Source organism: Dendropsophus ebraccatus, chromosome 12, assembly GCF_027789765.1.
Source record: "Dendropsophus ebraccatus isolate aDenEbr1 chromosome 12, aDenEbr1.pat, whole genome shotgun sequence".
Taxonomy (NCBI): domain Eukaryota; kingdom Metazoa; phylum Chordata; class Amphibia; order Anura; family Hylidae; genus Dendropsophus; species Dendropsophus ebraccatus.
This window is the reverse complement of record NC_091465.1, coordinates 11171689-11192088: the sequence shown is the minus strand read 5'-3', so window position 1 is coordinate 11192088 and position 20400 is coordinate 11171689. Positions and strand designations below refer to the sequence as shown.

Here is a 20400-nt window from a genome sequence, read left to right as displayed (position 1 = left end):
CCTCACCCATTACTTGCTGGGCTGTCCACCTATGTCCTGTTCCATTTTGTTTCTACTAAAATGGGGATCCTGAGACTTTTGACTCTAACCCTGTAGTCCAAGAGGGAACACTTACACTATGAGCCTTGTTCATTTTACATTCCAGATTGGACAGGGTTAGAAACAGACAGGCAAGCTGACCCTCCCATGGGCAGAGAAAAGAAGCTATAACCTCAGCTGCCATGGGGACAGGAGAAAAGTCTAGAAATAAACATTCTCCGTATAGTTTATTAATGACAGGCCTGACTGCACATACTGAGATACTTATTTATACCTGACCTCAGTATGTACGGGTGTACGGGAGTAACTAGGAGAATCTGGTATTAGCTTGGGGAAAACAGTGGCTTGGGGAAAACAACATGTGAGCGTTAGTAAGTTTGCTAAAAGGTTGTCTTAAACTAATCTTCACATTCCCCTATTTAAATTGATTCTAAATATTTCTTCTGAAATAACATGGAAGAAGTGCAAAGACGCCCCCGGGCCTGGTGTTCGGGGGATGAGTATGGCGCTAATGTGGCTTCAATTGATTCCTTGTGGCAATTGATCTTTGGTAACCCTGATATACTGTATGTTGGGGTGTCAAACTCGCTGCCCTTCAGCTATTGGAAAACTACAATTCCCTTCATGGCTGGACAGACGAAACTTTAGCTGTCCAGGTATGATGGGAATTCTTTTTTTGCAACAGCCACCAGTTTGACGCTTCTGCTTCAGCATCTGGGCATATCAGCAGGTTCATTGGGCTGAATTTTTTTTATATTCATCCACCTAGGAGACTTTTATAAGCAATTATTAGACTGAATGGATCAGTTCAATCTGTGCTGTGCTAGTGGAGCCTGTCTGAGGCAGAGTCTAGTAGTGTGGTGTCCCACCACGGGTGTTCCTCGTAGTTACACCCTTCGCAAAAGCCTGTACTTTTTGTGTGTCAGTGGTGATGAAGTAGTGTTAAAGTTTCGCCACAAGATGTCGCTATTGTAAGTATATGCACAACTGTAGAACTGTAAGGGATATTGTTTGTTGGTATGTCACATGGATCTGTAGACCAATGAGCATGTTCTCTTCTTCTGTCCTATCATTTCTCTCTTTACTTCTTCTATATGCACTCTTCACCCATTCACAGCACACCTTACGAGGGCTGTAGATAGATGGTATCACATGGGTAGAGGAAGTGTAGAGGTCTTTTGTCACTGGACTCTGTAGAGACAAGATGCAGTTAACCTTTTCTCCTTAAGTGTCATAAGTCCTTAAGTTAACTCCACTCGACACTATGCAGTGTTAAACCCTTCCCTAGAAAGGACAAGTCAGAGATCATCTAAACCCACGCCATGGACAAGAAGAGACACAGTGCAGGACAGTATCCACAAAGCAAGGCTAGGAACTGATCCGGATAGACCAAAGTTGCTTGAAGCGTATGAGCTCGCAGTGTGGGTGTCAGCAGGGAACCCTCAGCATTCCGCTCATCCCAGGTAACAAGGTCTGGGGCTTGTGTCACCCACTAGGACGGGTCCCTCGACACTGGTAGGGCAATAGATGACCCAAAGGTCAAAACACAGGCACAAGTATTCTCTCTTTCTTCTCAAGTATTCTTCTACCTCTACCTCCAACATCCCCGCAGAGCACAGTACTAATTGGGTTGGGACTCTCCCAACATCCTCCTTTCTACTCCTCTGATTCTTTACTCTCAGCCTGCAACTCAGTCCACATGACTGTAATACTCCTTCTCTGCTCACCACAGATCTGGATCCTAACTTTCAATTGTCTTATTAAGTGTGAAGTATTGTTTCAAGGCAAAGCTGTATGATTTGCTGCACACAAGTGTTTTCTAAGTAAAGCAGACCTTATTTATAATCAAGAGACTCTTTGATTTCTCACCCCGCACCAACACAGCACACAAACACTCCTTGGGTCATCTCCCCTTTCTGTGGGTGGCAGTGCCAATAGTTTGGGAGGGTCATCATTCCACTCCGGACCACCGTGATAAGTACCCAAGGGACCCTGCAACAGCCTGGCAGGTCACTGACCACAGGGGAACCAGGTATAACCGGCCCCTTAAAATAAAAGCAGGTGTGCCATCATACCTGTGTGCCCAATCGGCACTGGCGTCACGACAGAACATCATTGAGCCCGGATATATCTCGGCCAACCACCATAGAACTGGCGTCACACCTCACCATCTGGCAAGTGACCGGCCGTACCTTCACACCAGGGGGGCTTACCAACATAGCAGATTTACTATGGCTGGCATAGAGGCCTAGCAAAGGCTTTAATGACCCATAATAACATTCATCCCCAAATTCATGTTGCGGGGGTGTCGATCAGACAAACAACAGGTGCAGCATCATTAAGCCTTTTAATTGCCTCAGTCACTATTGATCACTATCAGTTTCCATTTGGATGATACTTCTATACTTGTATATTCTTAGTAGGTGTCAGATTATTCTGCTTCTTCATTTTACCGTATGAGAAGAGGACAATGTCATTCATAGGACTAGTAATCTTCTGCTAGTAGACCCATAGTCGCTGTCTTTTCAGCCTGTACTTCCATCTGCGTCGAGCTCAGAACTTGATTCTGTTAGATTTCACAAGAAGATGAAAGTTACCACGAATTTGACGGAAGACAAAGAGACGCCGCATTGTGGTTTCCAGTATAAACCCAAACGTCAGCTATTAGAGGGGCTTCATTGTATCTTCATTATATTAGGTCATAGAAAATGCAGGAACATTGGCACGATTGATTACTTTGGCATTTGGACAAAGTTGGTGTAAGCCTGGTCATATCTGGACCGGAGGGAGAGGAGAATAGGAGGAGAAATGTCTTGTCTGCTTTCTTATATCTTCTAATACCTGCGTCTGTCTCCGTGACTAGCGGCCTCCATCTATGAGATGAGTGTGCGCCCGGCATTCCACGGACTTTGTATCCCTACTCAGGAAAGGCTTCTTAGAGAGTCCACGTATATCCAAGCCAGGTCCCTGGGCAGAAGGAGGCAGCAACCCTATTCAAGGCTATACAGCAGGGATAGGGAAACTTCAGCCCTCCAGCTGTTGCAAAACTACAATTCCCATCATGGCTGAACAGCCGAAGCTAAAGCTTCGGCTGTCCAGCCATGATGGGAATTGTAGCTACCTGACTCATGCACATTATAGATCCTTCTCCTTTCAGATATTTTAAGCTTCTTCTGAAATCTGTATGAACATAAATCCCACTGGAAGCCACATGATGGAGGCATCTACTCTGGAATGTCTCTGTGTTATATAGATTAGAAGGAAGGATGGTCAATCGCGGGGCCACCATCACCTGTTTCTTAATGTCAGTGAATCTAGGAACATTGCCCCCGATAGCCAGAATCCTGCTCCACACTGACGAGGGGCAAATACCCCAAAACAGCCGTCTGTAGATACCTGGATGCCTGGCCTGGGTGTTTGTTGTAAGGTGGTTTCCTTGACTGCAGACCCCCCTCCAGACTTGGTTGTTCCTTCCTGATTGATGGTCTGGCTCAGAGAGAAACACGTGATGGTCACCACAGTATTTTTTGCGTATGGGTCATATCGTGAACTGTACTAAATGTAGAGCCGCAGGGACTGTGTTTGCCTCTGCAAAGTATAATTTCCTAGTAACATGAGTCTTTACTTGCAGGTCGTATTCACGGGACCACTCTCATTGATGCCAGCATGACCTCCTTTTTCCACTATCTTTATCCAGCTTGTGATTTTTTTAAGGAAATCATTATCCTAGGGTTCAGTGAGAGATGTGCGACGGAACTGGAGAAATGGCTGTATGACCGAATCGGAGCCTGTGACTGGTCACACATCGCAAGCATCATAGAGGAGCTGGAAGGAGGAAGGTTCAGTATCTCCTCTGTTATACTATTATATTATACTATTATAATGTTACTCAGTAGGAAGGAACCATGGGCCAGTTCAGTCTATGCTGTGCTAGTAGAGCCTGTCTGAGGCACAGCCTATTAGCAGATTTACTATAGCAGGCACAGAGGCCTAGTAAACCATAGTAAGTATTCGGCCCCCCACAGTCATGTTGTGGGTGAGTTGATCAGACACACGATATTAGCCATTTAAAGGGAATCTGTCACTAGGTTTATGCCGTCCTAAATGAGGGCAACATAAAAAATTGACAGAAATGCTGAACTGATCGGTGTATTACTGACATCATTCTGTTCAGCCATTCTAATATGTAGGAGAGTATGATTCTTGCCTCACCCCTCCCCCTCCCCTCCAGCTGCTGATTGACAGTTGGCTGCCTATACATAGCATGGATAGATAACTGTCAATCAGCAGCTGGTGGGCGGAGTTTGCTGCTTCTCATGACTATCCAGGACTACTCAGCACATGCCCATAATGGAAAGGACTACTTATTGTCTATGTTATTCAGGAGGATATCTCTGGATCAGCTGCAGAGACAATGTAAGTGATACATCATTCTGCTCAGCTTCTCTGTCACTAGTGTATGCTACTCTGAGATAGGACGCCATAAACCTGCTGTGTGGTTTTACTCTGTAGCTGAGATCCCCATCCTTTAGCCACACTAGGAAATGGGCATGATGTAATTGTGCGGTTTCTTCACACGTCTGCACATATACATCAAAACTGAAATTATTACTGGTAACTGGGAATAGGGCTTCATTACATTGTGAATTAATGTGCATCATATGTGCCTCACTTGTGCGTGAACATCGTATGTTCTTGGAGGGTAGCAGATATAATTTTCAGGGTCATTTCTGCTTCAGTCCAAGATTTTTCATGTTACGAGATAAGGACAATGTAACTGATATTAAAGAAACACTCCAATTTTTTTTTTTTTTTTTTTGCCCATATCCTACACACTCACCATCACTAGTCCTACAGTGCCATCTGTTTCATCCCAGCTCTGCTGCCTCCATGTGTTCCATTACTGTAACTAAATCTTGTGATCACTAGCCTGACCCACAGAAAATCGCAGTGTTTAATGTGTCAGAAATGGTCTGTCTTCGGTGAGCTGACTTCCTGTGGCATCATCATCATCTACCAGATCCCTCCTGGCAGCTCGCAGACCCCTCCCCTTCCAGCTTTATCTGTATGCTGCTTCTGTTACCACTATGGGATCAGGTTATACTGTGGTTATACACCCCATACTGAGCTGTGTTCACACATTGTTTTTGATGGTTTTTTCCTGATTTTCCTGAAATGCTTCTATTTTACCCAAATTTTGACTAATGATAATCTATTATTACAAACTCTTGTCATTTTGTTACCGGTGGCTAAAGAAGTTGGATGCAGCCCTAAGGGTCCTGATTTGCTAGATTGGCGCACGTTTACTGAGCAATTCCACAGGCTGACTATCAGGCAGCAAGGGCTGCACGGACATCATTAGCCATGTCCATGCAGTTCTTGCCTTTATTGTAAAATAATAAAGTATTTACTTACCTTACCACGTTCCCTGGTGTCCACAGGCCTTTCCCGGTCTCTGCACTGACAAGCCACTCAGCCAATCACTGGCCATGGTCCTGTCTAGGCCAGTGATTGGCTGAGCGGCCTTTCAGTGCAGAGACCGGAACAGAAGGCAGAGGTGCAGAGACCTGGAAAGGCCTGAGGACACCGGGGAATATGGCAAGGTAAGTACTTTATTTTTTTATACTACAGTCATCAGCCATTGGTCTGATGATTTTTGGTCTGGACCTAAAGAAATGATTAGCCGATCGTTTCTTCAGCTGATCGTTCTGTCTGTTATGCGGAGAGATAATCGGTTGAATCAGCCAATTATTGTTCTATGTAATAGGGCCCTAAGCCTGCCTTAAAACATGAATACAGCCACAGGCCATGTTCATGTTTTCCAGGCAGCCTTAGTGCATCAGCAAAGATGAAGACGAATACGTCCAGAATCTGAGGAAGATCAAAAAGTTTTTAAAACCCGGAGGTCGCCTGCTGCTCATGGGGATTGTGAAGGGATCGTATTACATGATCGGGGAGGAGAGGTGTCATGTGTTCACGCGTGATGAGAACTTTGTACGAGACGTTCTTGTTAGGGAGGGGTTTACCATCAATCAGTTTGAGGTTCTCGAGAGAAAGACAAAAAGTGATTTACTGGATTCTAAGGCGCTGGTGTATGTGCAAGCTCAGAAAGATCAGCGGGTCTGAGAAGGTTTTCCCATCTGTGTGGACTTCAAACTGAAGGGATGGGGAACCTTCGACACCCCAGCTGTTGCACAACTACACTCCCCATTAGACCTGGCAGGCATGATGGGAATTGTAGTTTAGCAACAGCTGGAGGGACAAAAGTTCTCCATCCCTGAACTGGTTTTCTGATGAATAAACTTATTTTAGCTGTCTAAAAAATCAACATATATCAGTAAATAAAGTTATTTTACTACCTTTCTGTTTGCTCTATTGTGTTCATGAGCCCAACTTCCTTTCTGGTGCATGTTATGTAATAGACTCCATGTTTCTGTGTACACTCTAGCTGGGAATTCAGCCAACTGTCTCTCTCCTACTGTGTAGGAGGGGTTATAGTATAATATCCACTAGGAGCCAACAGTGTAGACTGTGACATTGGAGACATGTAACCTTGGGATGGTGACTACCAATAACCCCTACCTTGTGAATGAGCAGTAAGAAACTTAGGAACCCCCATACCGACCAAGCAAACATCAGGGTTCACCCAACACTAACCTTGTAGATTTCACTTTTCTACAAAATCTGGATTATTTGTGGAAATTGTCCCCATCTGTCATTCAGAAGTAAACAAATGGCTGTATCTTACCTTAAAGGGCAACTCCAGCAGGAAAAAAAGTTCTTTCAAGTCAACTGGTCCCAGGGCCAGACATTTGTAATTTACTTCTATTAAAAAAAAAAAAATCTCCAGTCGTCCAGTACTTATCAGCTACTGTATGTCCTGCAGGAAATGGTATATTCCTTCCAGTCTGGAGAGCATGGGAGGTTTTCTATAGGGATTTCCTGCTGCTCTGGACAGTTCCTGACATGGACAGAGGTGGCAGCAGAGAGCACTGTGTCAGACTGGAGAGAATACACCACTTCCTGCAGGACATACAGCAGCTGATAAGTACTGGAAGAGATTTTTTAATAGAAGTAAATTACAAATCTGGCACCAGTTGATTTGAAAGAAAAAAAAATTCGCTGGAGTTCCCCTTTAAATATGCATCCTGTGACTCCTTTTACGTTATTGTTTGCTCCTCACAAGCTCAGAGGTTAACAACCCGATGGGTATACCCCCTAAGCTATAACCAGAATACTCAATTCCACTTTACTTTCCGTACCACCTACAAGCAGGATTATATATACAGTGTTTTTTTTCTTCTTCTTTTTAGCGCACCAAAAACTTGGTTCACTACATTTTTGTGTACGTTAAAAATAACCACTTAAAGTGGGTATCCAGGATGAGAATAAACATAGCTCTTTTCTTCCAGGAACAGCGCCACCCTTTTCCTCAGTGTATGAGTGGTATTGCAGCACAGTGCCATTGAAGTATAGGGAGCAAAGTTGTAATACCACACCACAGGGTGCTGCTGTTTTTGGAAGACAGCAGCTATGTTGATAATATGTAGTGTGGAGCGGACTTGAGGAAACTGTCCAAACCTGAACCCTCAGCATTTGACCTCTGGAAAAGTTGGATGGCACCATAGAGCCACCAGGAAAACATGGATACCGCCATGCACCCAAAGATGGAGGAGATGAAGACGAATACGTCCAGAATCTGAGGAAAATCATAAAGTTTTTAAAATCCTGGAGGTCACCTGCTGCTTATGGGGATTCTGAAGAGATCGTATTACAATGTCAGTTGTCCCTGAGCTAGTGTGAGTAACTTAGCATGTTGGGGATACTGCTCCCCTATATCTCTATACTACACCCTCAGAAGAAGCAGCAGCATGGAGGACATTATAGAGAAGTGCTGAGCAGTGTATGCAGATGTACAACTTTCTCTCTATAGACTCCTATGGGCAGAATGCAACCTGATCCCTCAGTGAGTCCCTTTTGAACGTGAACAATTTTTTTTTTCTTTTTCTTAGATGGAATGAATAGTTTCTGATAAAAACTAGATGGGAGAATCCCCAGAACGTCGGGTTTTGTCAGGTGTTCTCAGTTTGTAGTGATACCTACCAAAATGCTTCAAAGGGGACAACTGGGGACAGGGTTATAGGTGCCTATGGCTCGTTGATGTATAGGGAGAAGTGAAGGCTAGCCTATCTGGTCTGATCGCTGTCTATCACCTGAAACTGGATCTCACCTACTGTGAAACTACAACTACCAGCAAACCCTGAAGAGCGTCACTCAGGAAGTTACATGTATGACAGAACACGTGGGCCATCAGGGACTGATACTTTGGTGGACACTGAACTAATAGGTGTATGGTGTGCATGTGACATTTTGGGTTACCTTGAGGTGTGTGCGCACACTTACTATTTGGGAGTGTCCAACTACTACTACTTTGGCTAAAACAGTATAAGTCTATGTTCACACTAAATAAAATAACGGTCGTTGTTTTCACCGGCCAGACTTTTGCGACCAAAACTATGGCCGTACAATTATGATCGTGAAACTACGGCCGTTGTTTAATTTTGATTCCTAGCATGTTTATAAACGGGATGAAACAGGTCATTTACTTTAAATACTGCGCCCAGCCCGAGAAACCACTTAGAAATTTTTTTACATCAAAATCAAGTTTAATTCAGCAGATATAAGTTTTACATTCACGGCTGCATTGAAATCCACGGCCGTTGTTGCAGTATTACCGGCCGTAAAAAATTGACTTGTTCATTTTTCACGGGGCCGTATAAACAACGTCCGTTATCTGATACGTAGTGTGAATTCAACGGCCGAAGTTACATTGCATTGCAGTCATTATAGGGTAGTTTTGCGGCGCGGACAACGGCCGTTATTTTACGTAGTGTGAACATAGGATGTAACATGTAACTCAGGATCAGTAATGTATGTACACAGTGACCGCACCAGCAGAATAGTGAGTGCAGCTCTGGAGTATAATACAGGATGTAACTCAGGATCATTACAGGATAAGTAACGTAATGTATGTCTCTTAGTAGGGAAAGACACTGGCACTACAGGACTCCGCAGACCAAGAGTTAATTCCCTTCCACAGATATAGCGGTGTAGGTGGTGCTCAGCTTGTCATATCAGTCCATCATATAAATAATAAAGATTCTTAGCGGCACTCACCATATACCCACCTTTATTGTTTAAAACGCACAACAGGACACATGAGGAGCGCTCCTTCACCGGCCTACAGCAGTTTCATGCCCTTCGGCATCCTTGACAAAGCGCCAGAGGGCATGAAACAGATGTAGGCCGGTGAAGGAGCGCTCCTCATGTGTCCTGTTGTGCGTTTTAAACAATAAAGGTGGGTATATGGTGAGTGCCGCTAAGAATCTTCTTTATTATTTAAAGAGGATGTACCACCAGGTATATCCTCTTTAACCTTAACCCACGGATCGATTGGCACCGGCACGGGGACCCCCGCCCAGTTCCCGAGCACAGCGCCGTTCGATCCAGCGGTACCGGCCGGTGCTGAAGCACTGGAGGTCGGCCCGCCCCCAGTGGGAGGGAATATCCTCCCCTGTATGACGCGGCTCGCTTAGAATGAATGGAGCCGTGTCATACACGGGAGGGAATTCCCTCCCACTGGGGGCGGGCCGGCCCGCCTCCTGTGCTTCAGCACCGGCCGGTACCGCTGGATCGAACGGCGCCGTGCACGGGAACGGACCGCGGCACCGGCTTCCCCGTGCCGGCGCCAATCGATCCGTGGGTTCAGGTTAAACCGGTACCAACCGGTACATCCTCTTTAACGTAATGTATGTACACAGTGACCCCACCAGCAGAAAAGGAAGTTCAGCTCTGGAGTATAATACAGGAGCTAACTCAGGATCAGTACACGGCCAGGGAGTTCACATTTAGTTATTTATATAGGTGTATAGTATATAGTGGTGTATTGTGTATATAGGTTTGTACATAGTAGTGTACAGTATATAGTTTATTAATATGTTTAGCTAAAATTGTTTAAATTGTGTGTGTGTATATATATATTGTATATAGGTATATGGAATGAGCGTGGGGATGGACCGGTGGTTTATGTTATGGTTTCATTTTGTTCTGGTTAGATATGTTGTGTTAGAGCACAGGCGGCAGTGTACGGCCCCCGCAGAGCACAGGCGGCAGTGTACGGCCCCCGCAGAGCACAGGCGGCAGTGTACGGCCCCCGCAGAGCACAGGCGGCAGTGTACGGCCCCCGCAGTGTATGGCATTCCCTGCATATCTATGATCCGCTCATCCTCACTTCAGGAGGCAATAACTGTGATAAGATCCTATTAAGTGGTTTCACCTCGCAGTTTTGCTCTAGCTCAGGCGACAAGCCGGGACCTGGTCGTCTTTTTTCCTTCTTACAATCACGTTTTAATATTGAGGATTTAATCAGAATGTTTACAAAAAGAGACAACATAATATAAAGTGACGACAAGTAATCTATGTACAATAAATAGTCATCGGTCCTGCGGCGTTAAACCAGGACATAAGCACAGAGTCCATGATGGCGGTCACCTTAAAGTGGATGGAAAACTATACTACTAGCAGACCTTCCAGAGACCACCCATAAAGAGGGCGGAGCTTCAGACACCGCCTCCTGATCACATGATGAATCCACAGGCTTATAGATAGATCTGGTCTCTCCTCCTGAGTGTCAGGTGCTCTTGTGGGCTCTCTCCTCTACATATAGCTGCATCTATAGAACAAACAGGAAGTCATGGTTATGGATGGTAAATTAACTTAAAGGGATATCACGCCTACTAACTGAAGGCATAGCACTAGCATAGCACAGCACCAAGATCCTGAAAATGAAGGGGCTACAGCGCTGGTGTAAAATTGTGTCCTGCACAGTCTATGGTGCAGGTATCAAACTCTCGGCCCTCCAGCTGCTGCAAAACTACAATTTCCATCATGCCTGGACCATGCTGGAGGACCATGAGTGTGATGGACATAGCCAATCATTGGCCATAACAGTGACCTCAGGGTTGTCCACACATCACTAGAGCCCAGGACTGGATCCAACTTTTCCCAGCATCTTGGGTGGAGCAGCACGGAGCGGAGGAGACTTCAAAGCCGCACAGCCTGATGAGAAGAATCCCGATAGGAACAAAGCAATTTGCTTTGTTCCTACTGTAGATTCACTCATCTCTACCAATCACTATTGTGGGAGGAACCTCGAGCGGGAATAATATGGAGAAGTCCCCTGCCTTGTGGACTAACCTTTAATATATCAGAGGTCATGGTTTTGAGAGGTATAAGGCGCGGCTCCTGCATATGGACGTCCTGTTCATCAGCCAGAATCCACGGGAAGTCCTAGAGAGGAGTCACAACACAACGTTACAACCATGACATCACACATAAGAGTAGGCAGTACTACATTTCTGTGTGACCACCCAAGCATCAGCTCTGCTAGCCACATCCATCATCCTTAGGGTATGTTCACAATACGGAATTAAGCAAGGAATTTCAGCCGGAGTCTGTGCAGTGGGTTCCGCTTGAAGTTCCACCTGACTCATGGGATTTGTCAAGCATAGTCTGCCATCCCCCCATTATGGGACTTACCCGGCAGCACCCCAGACAAGCAGGATTGTTGGAACATTAGACAAGGGGTACTCCGCACAAGGGACATTTTTTTTTTTTACATATGCCCATGGGACCCGCCTGCAGCATTACAGCCCTAGGACCCGCAAGTGGTCAAACAGCGGAACAGAGCGGCAGTAGCCAGAGAGGTAAGTGCATTTTATTATTTTAAACCAACTCATCACTGGGCATATGTATTAAAAAAAAAATAATGTCCTCTGCCCGGAGTACCCCCGCACTTTATTGGGGAAAACAATGATCATGTCAGTGCTGAACACCAAGCCTGTACAATATGTCATGGCTGCATTACCTTTATAACCTGGATCTTCTCCATGTTTCTTGTAGCTGCTTCTCTTGTGTGAACCAGTAAAGTGAATGTGCAACCTGCAAAAAAGCAAATGATGAGTGTGAGACCCCCGCAAAAGTACAGCCATGACAAACGCTGGGCTGTGCTATTCACTTCCTGGCTGAATGCAGGATTCTATCACAAACCTATGGGGGCCGTCTCCTGCAATGAGTCGAATTGAGTGGCAAGGTGGGAAGTGAAGAGCCCGGCAGCACGCTTTTCCATATATACTCTGCATAATTCCATAATGGACAGCAGTATAACTAACCTTTAACCCTGGGGTAGGAACCCTTGGCTCTCCAGCTGTTACAACTTTCATCATGCCTGGACAGCCAAAGCTAAAGCTCCTACTATCCAGGCATGATGGGAGCTGTAGTTTTGCAACAGCTGGATGGCCAAGGTTCCCTACCCCTGCTTTAACCCCTTCCTGCCTAGTAATATACACTTACATCTGCTGGTGGTACCTTTACATTACTGCTGATCACATGGGCACAGCAGCTGAGGAAGTGTGACCGTGATTGGCAGCAATGCTACTGCATCACCACAGGGACTGGAGATCCCAGGGGGTTATTCAGCCTTATAAAAATTATAAATCCTTAGTCTAGCCTAAGGAAAGGACAGCAATATTAGGTCAGGGAGAGTCTGACTCCCAGCAGCCCTGCAGATCACATGAGTATAGGTGCTGTGGTGTAAGCACTGACCGGTATGCATCAGTATCTTGATTTGCAATGACTGCCCCCTAGTGGTTGTTAAGGGATTACCTGGAGGGTTGTTGTCCAGGACAGCATCACAAACGCTAATCTTGAGGATGAACGCCCGCAGTAACTGCTCCACATGAGACAGTAGCGAGTCCGAGCTGTGAATACGTAAGAGACGTGAGCAGAAGGACAATGGACGAGTACAGAAGGCAGCCGACCGCTCGCTGTAATGTTTGACCACTACAGTCAGGCGCGGTCGTCACCATCTATGGTCCATACTACATCACCCTGAGCATTTCTGGTTGCTTCCTTACCTGATGGACAGCAGCGGTGGCTGAGCAATCTCAAATACAAATCTCTCCACCGGGTGGTGCTCTTTATCCAGGATCACCACCACCACCTTCTCCACATCGTTCTGCAAGTGGGAAAATAAATGGGGTAAAATACAGAGGTGACCGCCATCTATGCAGCAGCTACATCTAACCAGCAGCGGTCTCACCTTCTCTATGAGGGGCTTCACACAGTGCAGGGTGTCCTGGATGTAGCGGTTCAGCTCAGGGTGACAGGACATCTATGGGGAGGAAGAAAGAAAACTACATAGAGAAGCAATGGCTGAAATAATAACTTATCTGTCCACACACTGACTGTACAGCAACAAGTCAGGCTGCAGTGTAAAGCATGGGGGAGGGAACGTGCTGGAATCTGAGTCGCTCAGACAAAGGGGATATCAGGGAGCAGAACGGCAGTGTAAAGCATGGGGGAGGGAACGTGCTGCAATCTGAGCCGCTCAGAAAAAGGGGATATCGGGGAGCAGAACGGCAGTGTAAAGTATAAGGGGAAACAGAGAAGCAACCGGAGCAAGTGTGAACTCCACCTCCTATATACAGACTCCAACAGGTAATACAGTGAGGAGTCACTGATCGGAGCTTTCACAGTCTCTCTCTATGGCTTTATGGGGGGGAGCAGTTCTCACAGGCTCTCTCTCTATGGCTTTATGGGGGGGAGCAGGACTCACAGTCTCTCTCTATGGCTTTATGGGGGGGGGGGGAGCAGGACTCACAGGCTCTCTCTCTATGGCTTTATGGGGGGGGGGAGCAGGACTCACAGTCTCTCTCTATGGCTTTATGGGGGGGAGCAGGACTCACAGTCTCTCTCTATGGCTTTATGGGGGGGAGCAGGACTCACAGTCTCTCTCTATGGCTTTATGGGGGGGGGGAGCAGGACTCACAGGCTCTCTCTCTATGGCTTTATGGGGGGGGGAGCAGGACTCACAGGCTCTCTCTATGAGTGTAAGGGGGGGGACTCACAGGCTCTCTCTATGAGTGTAAGGGGGGGGACTCACAGGCTCTCTCTGAGTGTTTGGAGGGGCAGGACTCAGTCTCTCTCAATGAGTGTATGAGGGGGACGAACTTACAGGCTCTCTCTGAGTGTATGAGGGGTAGTACTCACAGGCTCTCTCTCTCTCTCTGAGTGTGTGGAGGGGCAGGACTCACAGGCTCTCTCTATGAGTGTATGAGGGAGGGGCAGGACTCACAGGCTCTCTATAAGGCCTGGCAGCATTTACTCACATTATTACATGAAAATACTTAATGAATCTATATAGAACTATCCCTGCTACCCCCCTCCCCCTCTATCCTCCGCTGCCCTCCCCCTCTATCCTCTGCTGCCCTCCAGAGAGCTGACAGCGCTGTTTACAATGAAATGTCTCTACGACATATAAATCCAAGTACAATTGTCTCCCCATATGGCGGATCACTCTGTCAAGGCGACTTCTCCCCCAGTTGATCAGTGACTCGTCCAGGAAAGCAATGATTACATTACATCCTATGGCCCCCGAGGCACGAGATGTCAGCGCTTCATTGGAAATCAATCTAATTAAAAGCCTGATCTATATACTGCAGTGAAAGGAGGGGCTGAGCAGGAACACGTCCACCATAAGGTCAAGGTGACGGCCCCCCGTGTGCTGCACAATACTGATCCCCCGCTCACCTGCACCGGGACGTTGTACTTCTTCCTCTTCTGGAAGATCCCGATGGGATAGACTTCTCTGACATACAGGATCAGATGGACGGCCACCTCCAGGAACTCGCACAGTATGTCCGCCACCACTGAGGAGAGGAGTCTGCACAGTATTATCCACTATAAGCAGCATCTAACCGTAGAACCAGCCACCCAGCTTTCCTAGAAGTCTGAATGGTTCTGTATTACAGACACTCTTTGTATGGCGTCTCTACGTTGGTGATCCCAAACCTACAGCTCTCCTGGCGATGAAAAAACAACAACTCCCAGCATGGCATGGTTGTAGTTTTGTAACAGCTGAAGATCCACAGGTTGGGGATCACTGCGCCGAGGGATGGTACCTCCATAATGTGACATCTGATGGGATATGATATAAATCAGAGGTAACAATGGTAGTCTAGTGTATCTAATCTGGTGTGACTCACAGAACTGGTGTAGGATACTGAATCACAGACTGGTGGACCTAAGCCATGTGATACTACCTGACAGAATACAGGCTGGTGTATCTAAGCAGACTGGCCCCGACAGACATGATTTACCAATACATTTTTGCGTTAATATAACAGCCCGTTCACACTAAGGATTCAGTGCGGAGATTCTTTGAATGGGAGCCCTGCTATTTTATAGACATAGCAGGAGAGATTCAGATCTGTAGTGTGAACGGGCCCTAATACTATATTAGAAACTGGTGTATCTAAGCCAATAACATAATAATGTATGTGGAATACACTGGGGTATCTAAGCCAATAACATAATAATGTATGTGGAATACACTGGGGTATCTAAGCCAATAACATAATGATGTATGTGGAATACACTGGGGTATCTAAGCCTATTATATATCCTACTGGATTTGGAATACACTGGGGTATTTAAAGGGGTTATCCAGCGCTACAAAAACATGGCCACTTTTTTCCCTCTCGTCTCCAGATTGGGTGGGGTTTGAAACTCAGTTCCATTGAAGTAAATGGAGCTTAATTGCAAACCGCACCTGACCTAGAGACTCTGCTCTGTTGCAGAATCCATTTATTTATTGGGACAAAATACCACACAAGCCGCATTCTACTGTCCCCCCAAACCCTTTAAAATGAGCGGACACCAGATAGAATCCCAACATACTCCAGTTTAGTCACTGGGATCAGTTGGGATCCATTGTGTCCGCATCCTCAGATGTGAATGAGTTCTAAGCCCCTGATGAGATATAGTGTGGACCCTGTATGGAGGCACATGGGGTCGGTACCTCTCTGTATTACAGACCTATAGACGGCTATAATATTAGGGTCTGAGCAAATGGCAGGAAGTGATGCTGGTGACCCTCCCAGTCATACTGATTAGACGGCCAGTGCCCTGTACCCTGCATACTGCACCCACCCTCCCAGTGCCCTGTACCCCCCATACTGCACCTACCCTGCCCGAAGTTCAGGTCCTGCCGAGTGATGGTGGTCATGCTTCCATCTATGGGGGGAAAAAAAACTTTATGTAACACTTCTGTAAAATTGCTGTCAGTGAATGATAAACCCCACAGTTTACATCTAAAAGCTGTACATGCATCATGGCCCCGCTCCGGCTAACAAGACGTCCTCTATACTGACGTTGTGGCCCCGCTCCGGCCTCCATAGTGAGGTCGTGGCCCCGCTCCGGCCTCCATAGTGAGGTCGTGGCCCCGCTCCGGCCTCCATAGTGAGGTCGTGGCCCCAGGCAGTGATTGGCTGCCCCGCTCCGGCCTCCATAGTGACGTCATGGCCCCAGGCAGTGATTGGCTGCCCCGTTCCGGCCTCCATAGTGAGGCTGTGGCCCCGCTCCGGTCTCCATAGTGAGGTCGTGGCCCCGCTCCGGTCTCCATAGTGAGGTCGTGGCCCCAGGCAGTGATTGGCTGCCCCGCTCCGGCCTCCATAGTGACGTCATGGCCCCAGGCAGTGATTGGCTGCCCCGTTCCGGCCTCCATAGTGAGGCTGTGGCCCCGCTCCGGTCTCCATAGTGAGGTCGTGGCCCCGCTCCGGTCTCCATAGTGAGGTCGTGGCCCCGCTCCGGTCTCCATAGTGAGGTCGTGGCCCCAGGCAGTGATTGGCTGCCCCGCTCCGGCCTCCATAGTGACGTCATGGCCCCAGGCAGTGATTGGCTGCCCCGTTCCGGTCTCCATAGTGAGGCTGTGGCCCCGCTCCGGTCTCCATAGTGAGGTCGTGGCCCCAGGCAGTGATTGGCTGCCCCGCTTCGGCCTCCATAGTGATGCGTGGCCCCATGTAGTGATTGGCTGCCCAGTTCCGGCCTCCATAGTGAGGCTGTGGCCCCGCTCCGGCCTCCATAGTGAGGTCGTGGCTCCATTAAGGCCTCCATAGTGAGGTCATGGCCCCAGGCAGTGATCGGCTGCCCCGCTCCGACCTCCATAGTGACGTCATGGCCCCGCTCCGGCCTCCATAGTCACGTCGTGGCCCCGCTCCGGCCTCCATAGTCACGCCGTGGCCCCGCTCCGGCCTCAGTAGTCACGTCGTGGCCCCGCTCCGGCCTCCGTAGTCACGTCGTGGCCCCGCTCCGGCCTCCGTAGTCACGCCGTGGCCCCGCTCCGGCCTCCGTAGTCACGCCGTGGCCCCGCTCCGGCCTCCGTAGTCACGCCGTGGCCCCGCTCCGGCCTCCGTAGTCACGCCGTGGCCCCGCTCCGGCCTCCGTAGTCACGCCGTGGCCCCGCTCCGGCCTCCGTAGTCACGCCGTGGCCCCGCTCCGGCCTCCGTAGTCACGCCGTGGCCCCGCTCCGGCCTCCGTAGTCACGTCGTGGCCCCGCTCCGGCCTCCGTAGTCACGTCGTGGCCCCGCTCCGGCCTCCATAGTCACGTCGTGGCCCCGCTCCGGCCTCCATAGTCACGTCGTGGCCCCGCTCCGGCCTCCATAGTCACGTCGTGGCCCCGCTCCGGCCTCCATAGTCACGTCGTGGCCCCGCTCCGGCCTCCGTAGTGAGGTCATGGCCCCCGTAATGTGATGCTATCTTACTATGGGTAAAACACTGCACCAGAATCTAAGCTCAGAAGAGAAGCTTGAAAGGGGGAGTCCTATTCCCAGCCGGCGGTCTCCATAGTAACAGCCAGGTGAGCAGTTCTCAGCCCTGACATGTATACAATGGAGGTTTCCATTCACTGACAACAAGCAGCAGCATTATGTCAGCAATGCATATACAATATCTCAGGCCAAATCTGTCACTTTACGGCAGTTGCAAAACTACAACTCCCAGCATGCCCCGACAGCTGTGTGGGAACAACGGGCAATCAATGTATCAACATAGCGGAATGACGTAGAGAATTGTGCGTAAAACAGCGATAAACTATATCAAGATATTGGTGACAAAGCGCCCGGTTATACGCACCGGTAAATCCCGGCTACTCCGCTCCGCACCGGCCGCGACCTCCTTCTCCTGCCGCTGAACCGCACGGAACCTGGCGCATAGTGATGACGTCGGGTTGGCGGCACCGCCCCCTGTCCGATCCTAACCCCGCCTTCCTCTACTATGGAAACCTCTGTTCACGCGGTCCTAGCGCCCCCGGGTGCGAGAATTCTATGTACAGTACGTGTGCTGGAATCTGTAGTCCTTCTATACAGTGTGAATGTGTAAACTATTATTGAATGTTGTTGGGTGGAGCTAAAGAATGCACTGTAGCCGTGTATCTAAGCCCCAGCATGCGATACACATGGAACCACAATATACTGGTGTAGCTAAGTCTCGCCTATGTGATGCAGTTTTAAGAAACTATAAAATCCTTGTGTATCTAAGCCTGTCATGTTTGATATAGTCTAAGTAAACCATAATATACCAGTGTATCTAATCCAATCATGTGTAATTCAGTCTAAAGGAACCACAATATAACAGTGTATCTAAGCCTCTGTTTTATGATACAGTCTGAGAGAACTATATGTGTATCTAAGCCCATCTTGTCCGCTGTATCTAAGACTCCTATGTGTTCTGCAGTCTCGGGGAACCATAAAATACTGGTGTATCTAAGCGGTGTATCTAAGCCGTTCATGAGGAAACTGCAATATACTGGTGTGTGATACCATCTCAGTGAACTATAACACTCTAGTGTATCTAAGCCTATCATGTGTGATACAGTCATAGTACCGTACCCCAGTGTATCTAAGGGCGATACACCCGCACCCTTATTTTTCTCACCCGGGAGACGACTTCTACAAAATATCGCTAAAATTAGCGGTGAGGCGCCTGTGGCGGCCAGGCCACGCCCACTTAACAAGGTAACAGCCATGTTGCTATGGTAACCGCAGGCAGACAGATGCCCGGCTCGTCTTCTAGTCAGTCATTACTGTCCGGCAAAGATAGACTTACGTGGAAATGATTGCGGTGATTGTTAACCCTTTAGGCGGCCATCACCGCTTTATAATATAGTCAGCTGGGAGCCACCAGAAAAAAATTATTGGCGAACAACCCCTTTAAAGGAATGCTTTATATTACAGCGAAGCTTGGGCTGTCCAGGAATGATGGAAACTGTAGTTTTGCAGCAGCTGGAGGTCTACCAGTGTGACACCTGTGCCATAAAGCGTCAGTGCACTGCACCTTTCACAGCGGGGGACACAGGACCCCTGTTCTTATAATCACGAGGTCCTAGAAATGATCCCGTGGATAGGTGATACGCTGTAGTCTTGGACTGTCCCCTGTAATGACCATAAAAGATTACTGTATAAAGCTCCGGGGTCTGTAACATGTGCCAGAATGAGACTCACATGAAGTACCAGACACGGCCACTGATGTATGTGTGGCGCAGTGTAGGAGAAGAGACTCAGTGCTGCTCCTCCCTGGGTGTGCATCAGGTACTATCACAGGTGATATAATTATACTCATCAGGTATTATAACAGGTGATATAATTATACTCATCAGGTATTATAACAGGTGATATAATTATACTTGGTGCATCAGGTACTATCACAGGTGATATAATTAGACTCATCAGGTATTATAACAGGTGATATAATTATACTTGGTGCATCAGGTACTATCACAGGTGACATAATTATACTCATCAGGTATTATAACAGGTGATATAATTATACTTGGTGCATCAGGTACTATCACAGGTGATATAATTATACTCATCAGGGATTATAACAGGTGATATAATTATACTTGGTGCATCAGGTACTATCACAGGTGACATAATTATACTCATCAGGTATTATAACAGGTGATATAATTATACTTGGTGCATCAGGTACTATCACAGGTGATATAATTATACTCATCAGGTATTATAACAGGTGATATAATTATACTTGGTGCATCAGGTACTATCACAGGTGATATAATTATACTCATCAGGTATTATAACAGGTGATATAATTATACTTGGTGCATCAGGTACTATCACAGGTGATAGAATTATACTCATCAGGTATTATAACAGGTGATATAATTATACTTGGTGCATTAGGTATTATCACAGGTGATAGAATTATACTCATCAGGTATTATAACAGGTGATATAATTATACTTGGTGCATCAGGTACTATCACAGGTGATAGAATTATACTCATCAGGTATTATAACAGGTGATATAATTATACTTGGTGCATTAGGTATTATCACAGGTGATAGAATTATACTTGGTGTATCAGGCATTATCACAGGTACTAAAATTATACTCAGTGCATCAGGTATTATCCTCAGTGCATCAGGTATTATAACAGAT

General features: G+C 47.3%; 2 protein-coding genes across 2 annotated transcripts in view; one reads left to right on the top strand and one right to left on the bottom strand.

Annotated features, from left to right (window-relative positions):
- Positions 1-10444: 10444 nt before the first annotated feature.
- MAD2L2 (mitotic arrest deficient 2 like 2) lies at positions 10445-18164 on the bottom strand. The gene is made up of 9 exons (XM_069947857.1): positions 18070-18164; positions 16126-16173; positions 14689-14807; positions 13199-13270; positions 13014-13114; positions 12763-12857; positions 11966-12039; positions 11296-11388; positions 10445-10771 (listed from the first exon to the last, which is right to left on the bottom strand). Exons 2-9 carry the CDS (start codon positions 16163-16165, stop codon positions 10730-10732), a joined length of 636 nt encoding a protein of 211 aa, XP_069803958.1. The 5' UTR covers positions 16166-16173; positions 18070-18164; the 3' UTR covers positions 10445-10729.
- Positions 18071-20400, top strand: part of DRAXIN (dorsal inhibitory axon guidance protein) — a 42765-nt gene continuing 40435 nt past the window's right edge. Inside the window, exon 1 of the mRNA XM_069947854.1 lies at positions 18071-18267. The gene's annotated coding sequence lies outside the window, so the exon portion shown is untranslated. The remainder of the gene's footprint in view (positions 18268-20400) is intronic.

What these genes read in the sequence shown, in the direction of transcription:
- MAD2L2 (XM_069947857.1), bottom strand. Translation starts at nt 16,165, where the DNA reads ATGACCACCATCACTCGGCAGGACCTGAACTTCGGGCAGG. An exon ending in GGACCTGAACTTCGGGCAGG is followed by an intron (nt 14,808 to 16,125) that starts GTAGGTGCAGTA and finishes TCCTCTCCTCAG; the next exon opens with TGGTGGCGGACATACTGTGC. An exon ending in AGAAGATCCAGGTTATAAAG is followed by an intron (nt 11,389 to 11,965) that starts GTAATGCAGCCA and finishes ACTCCTCTCTAG; the next exon opens with GACTTCCCGTGGATTCTGGC.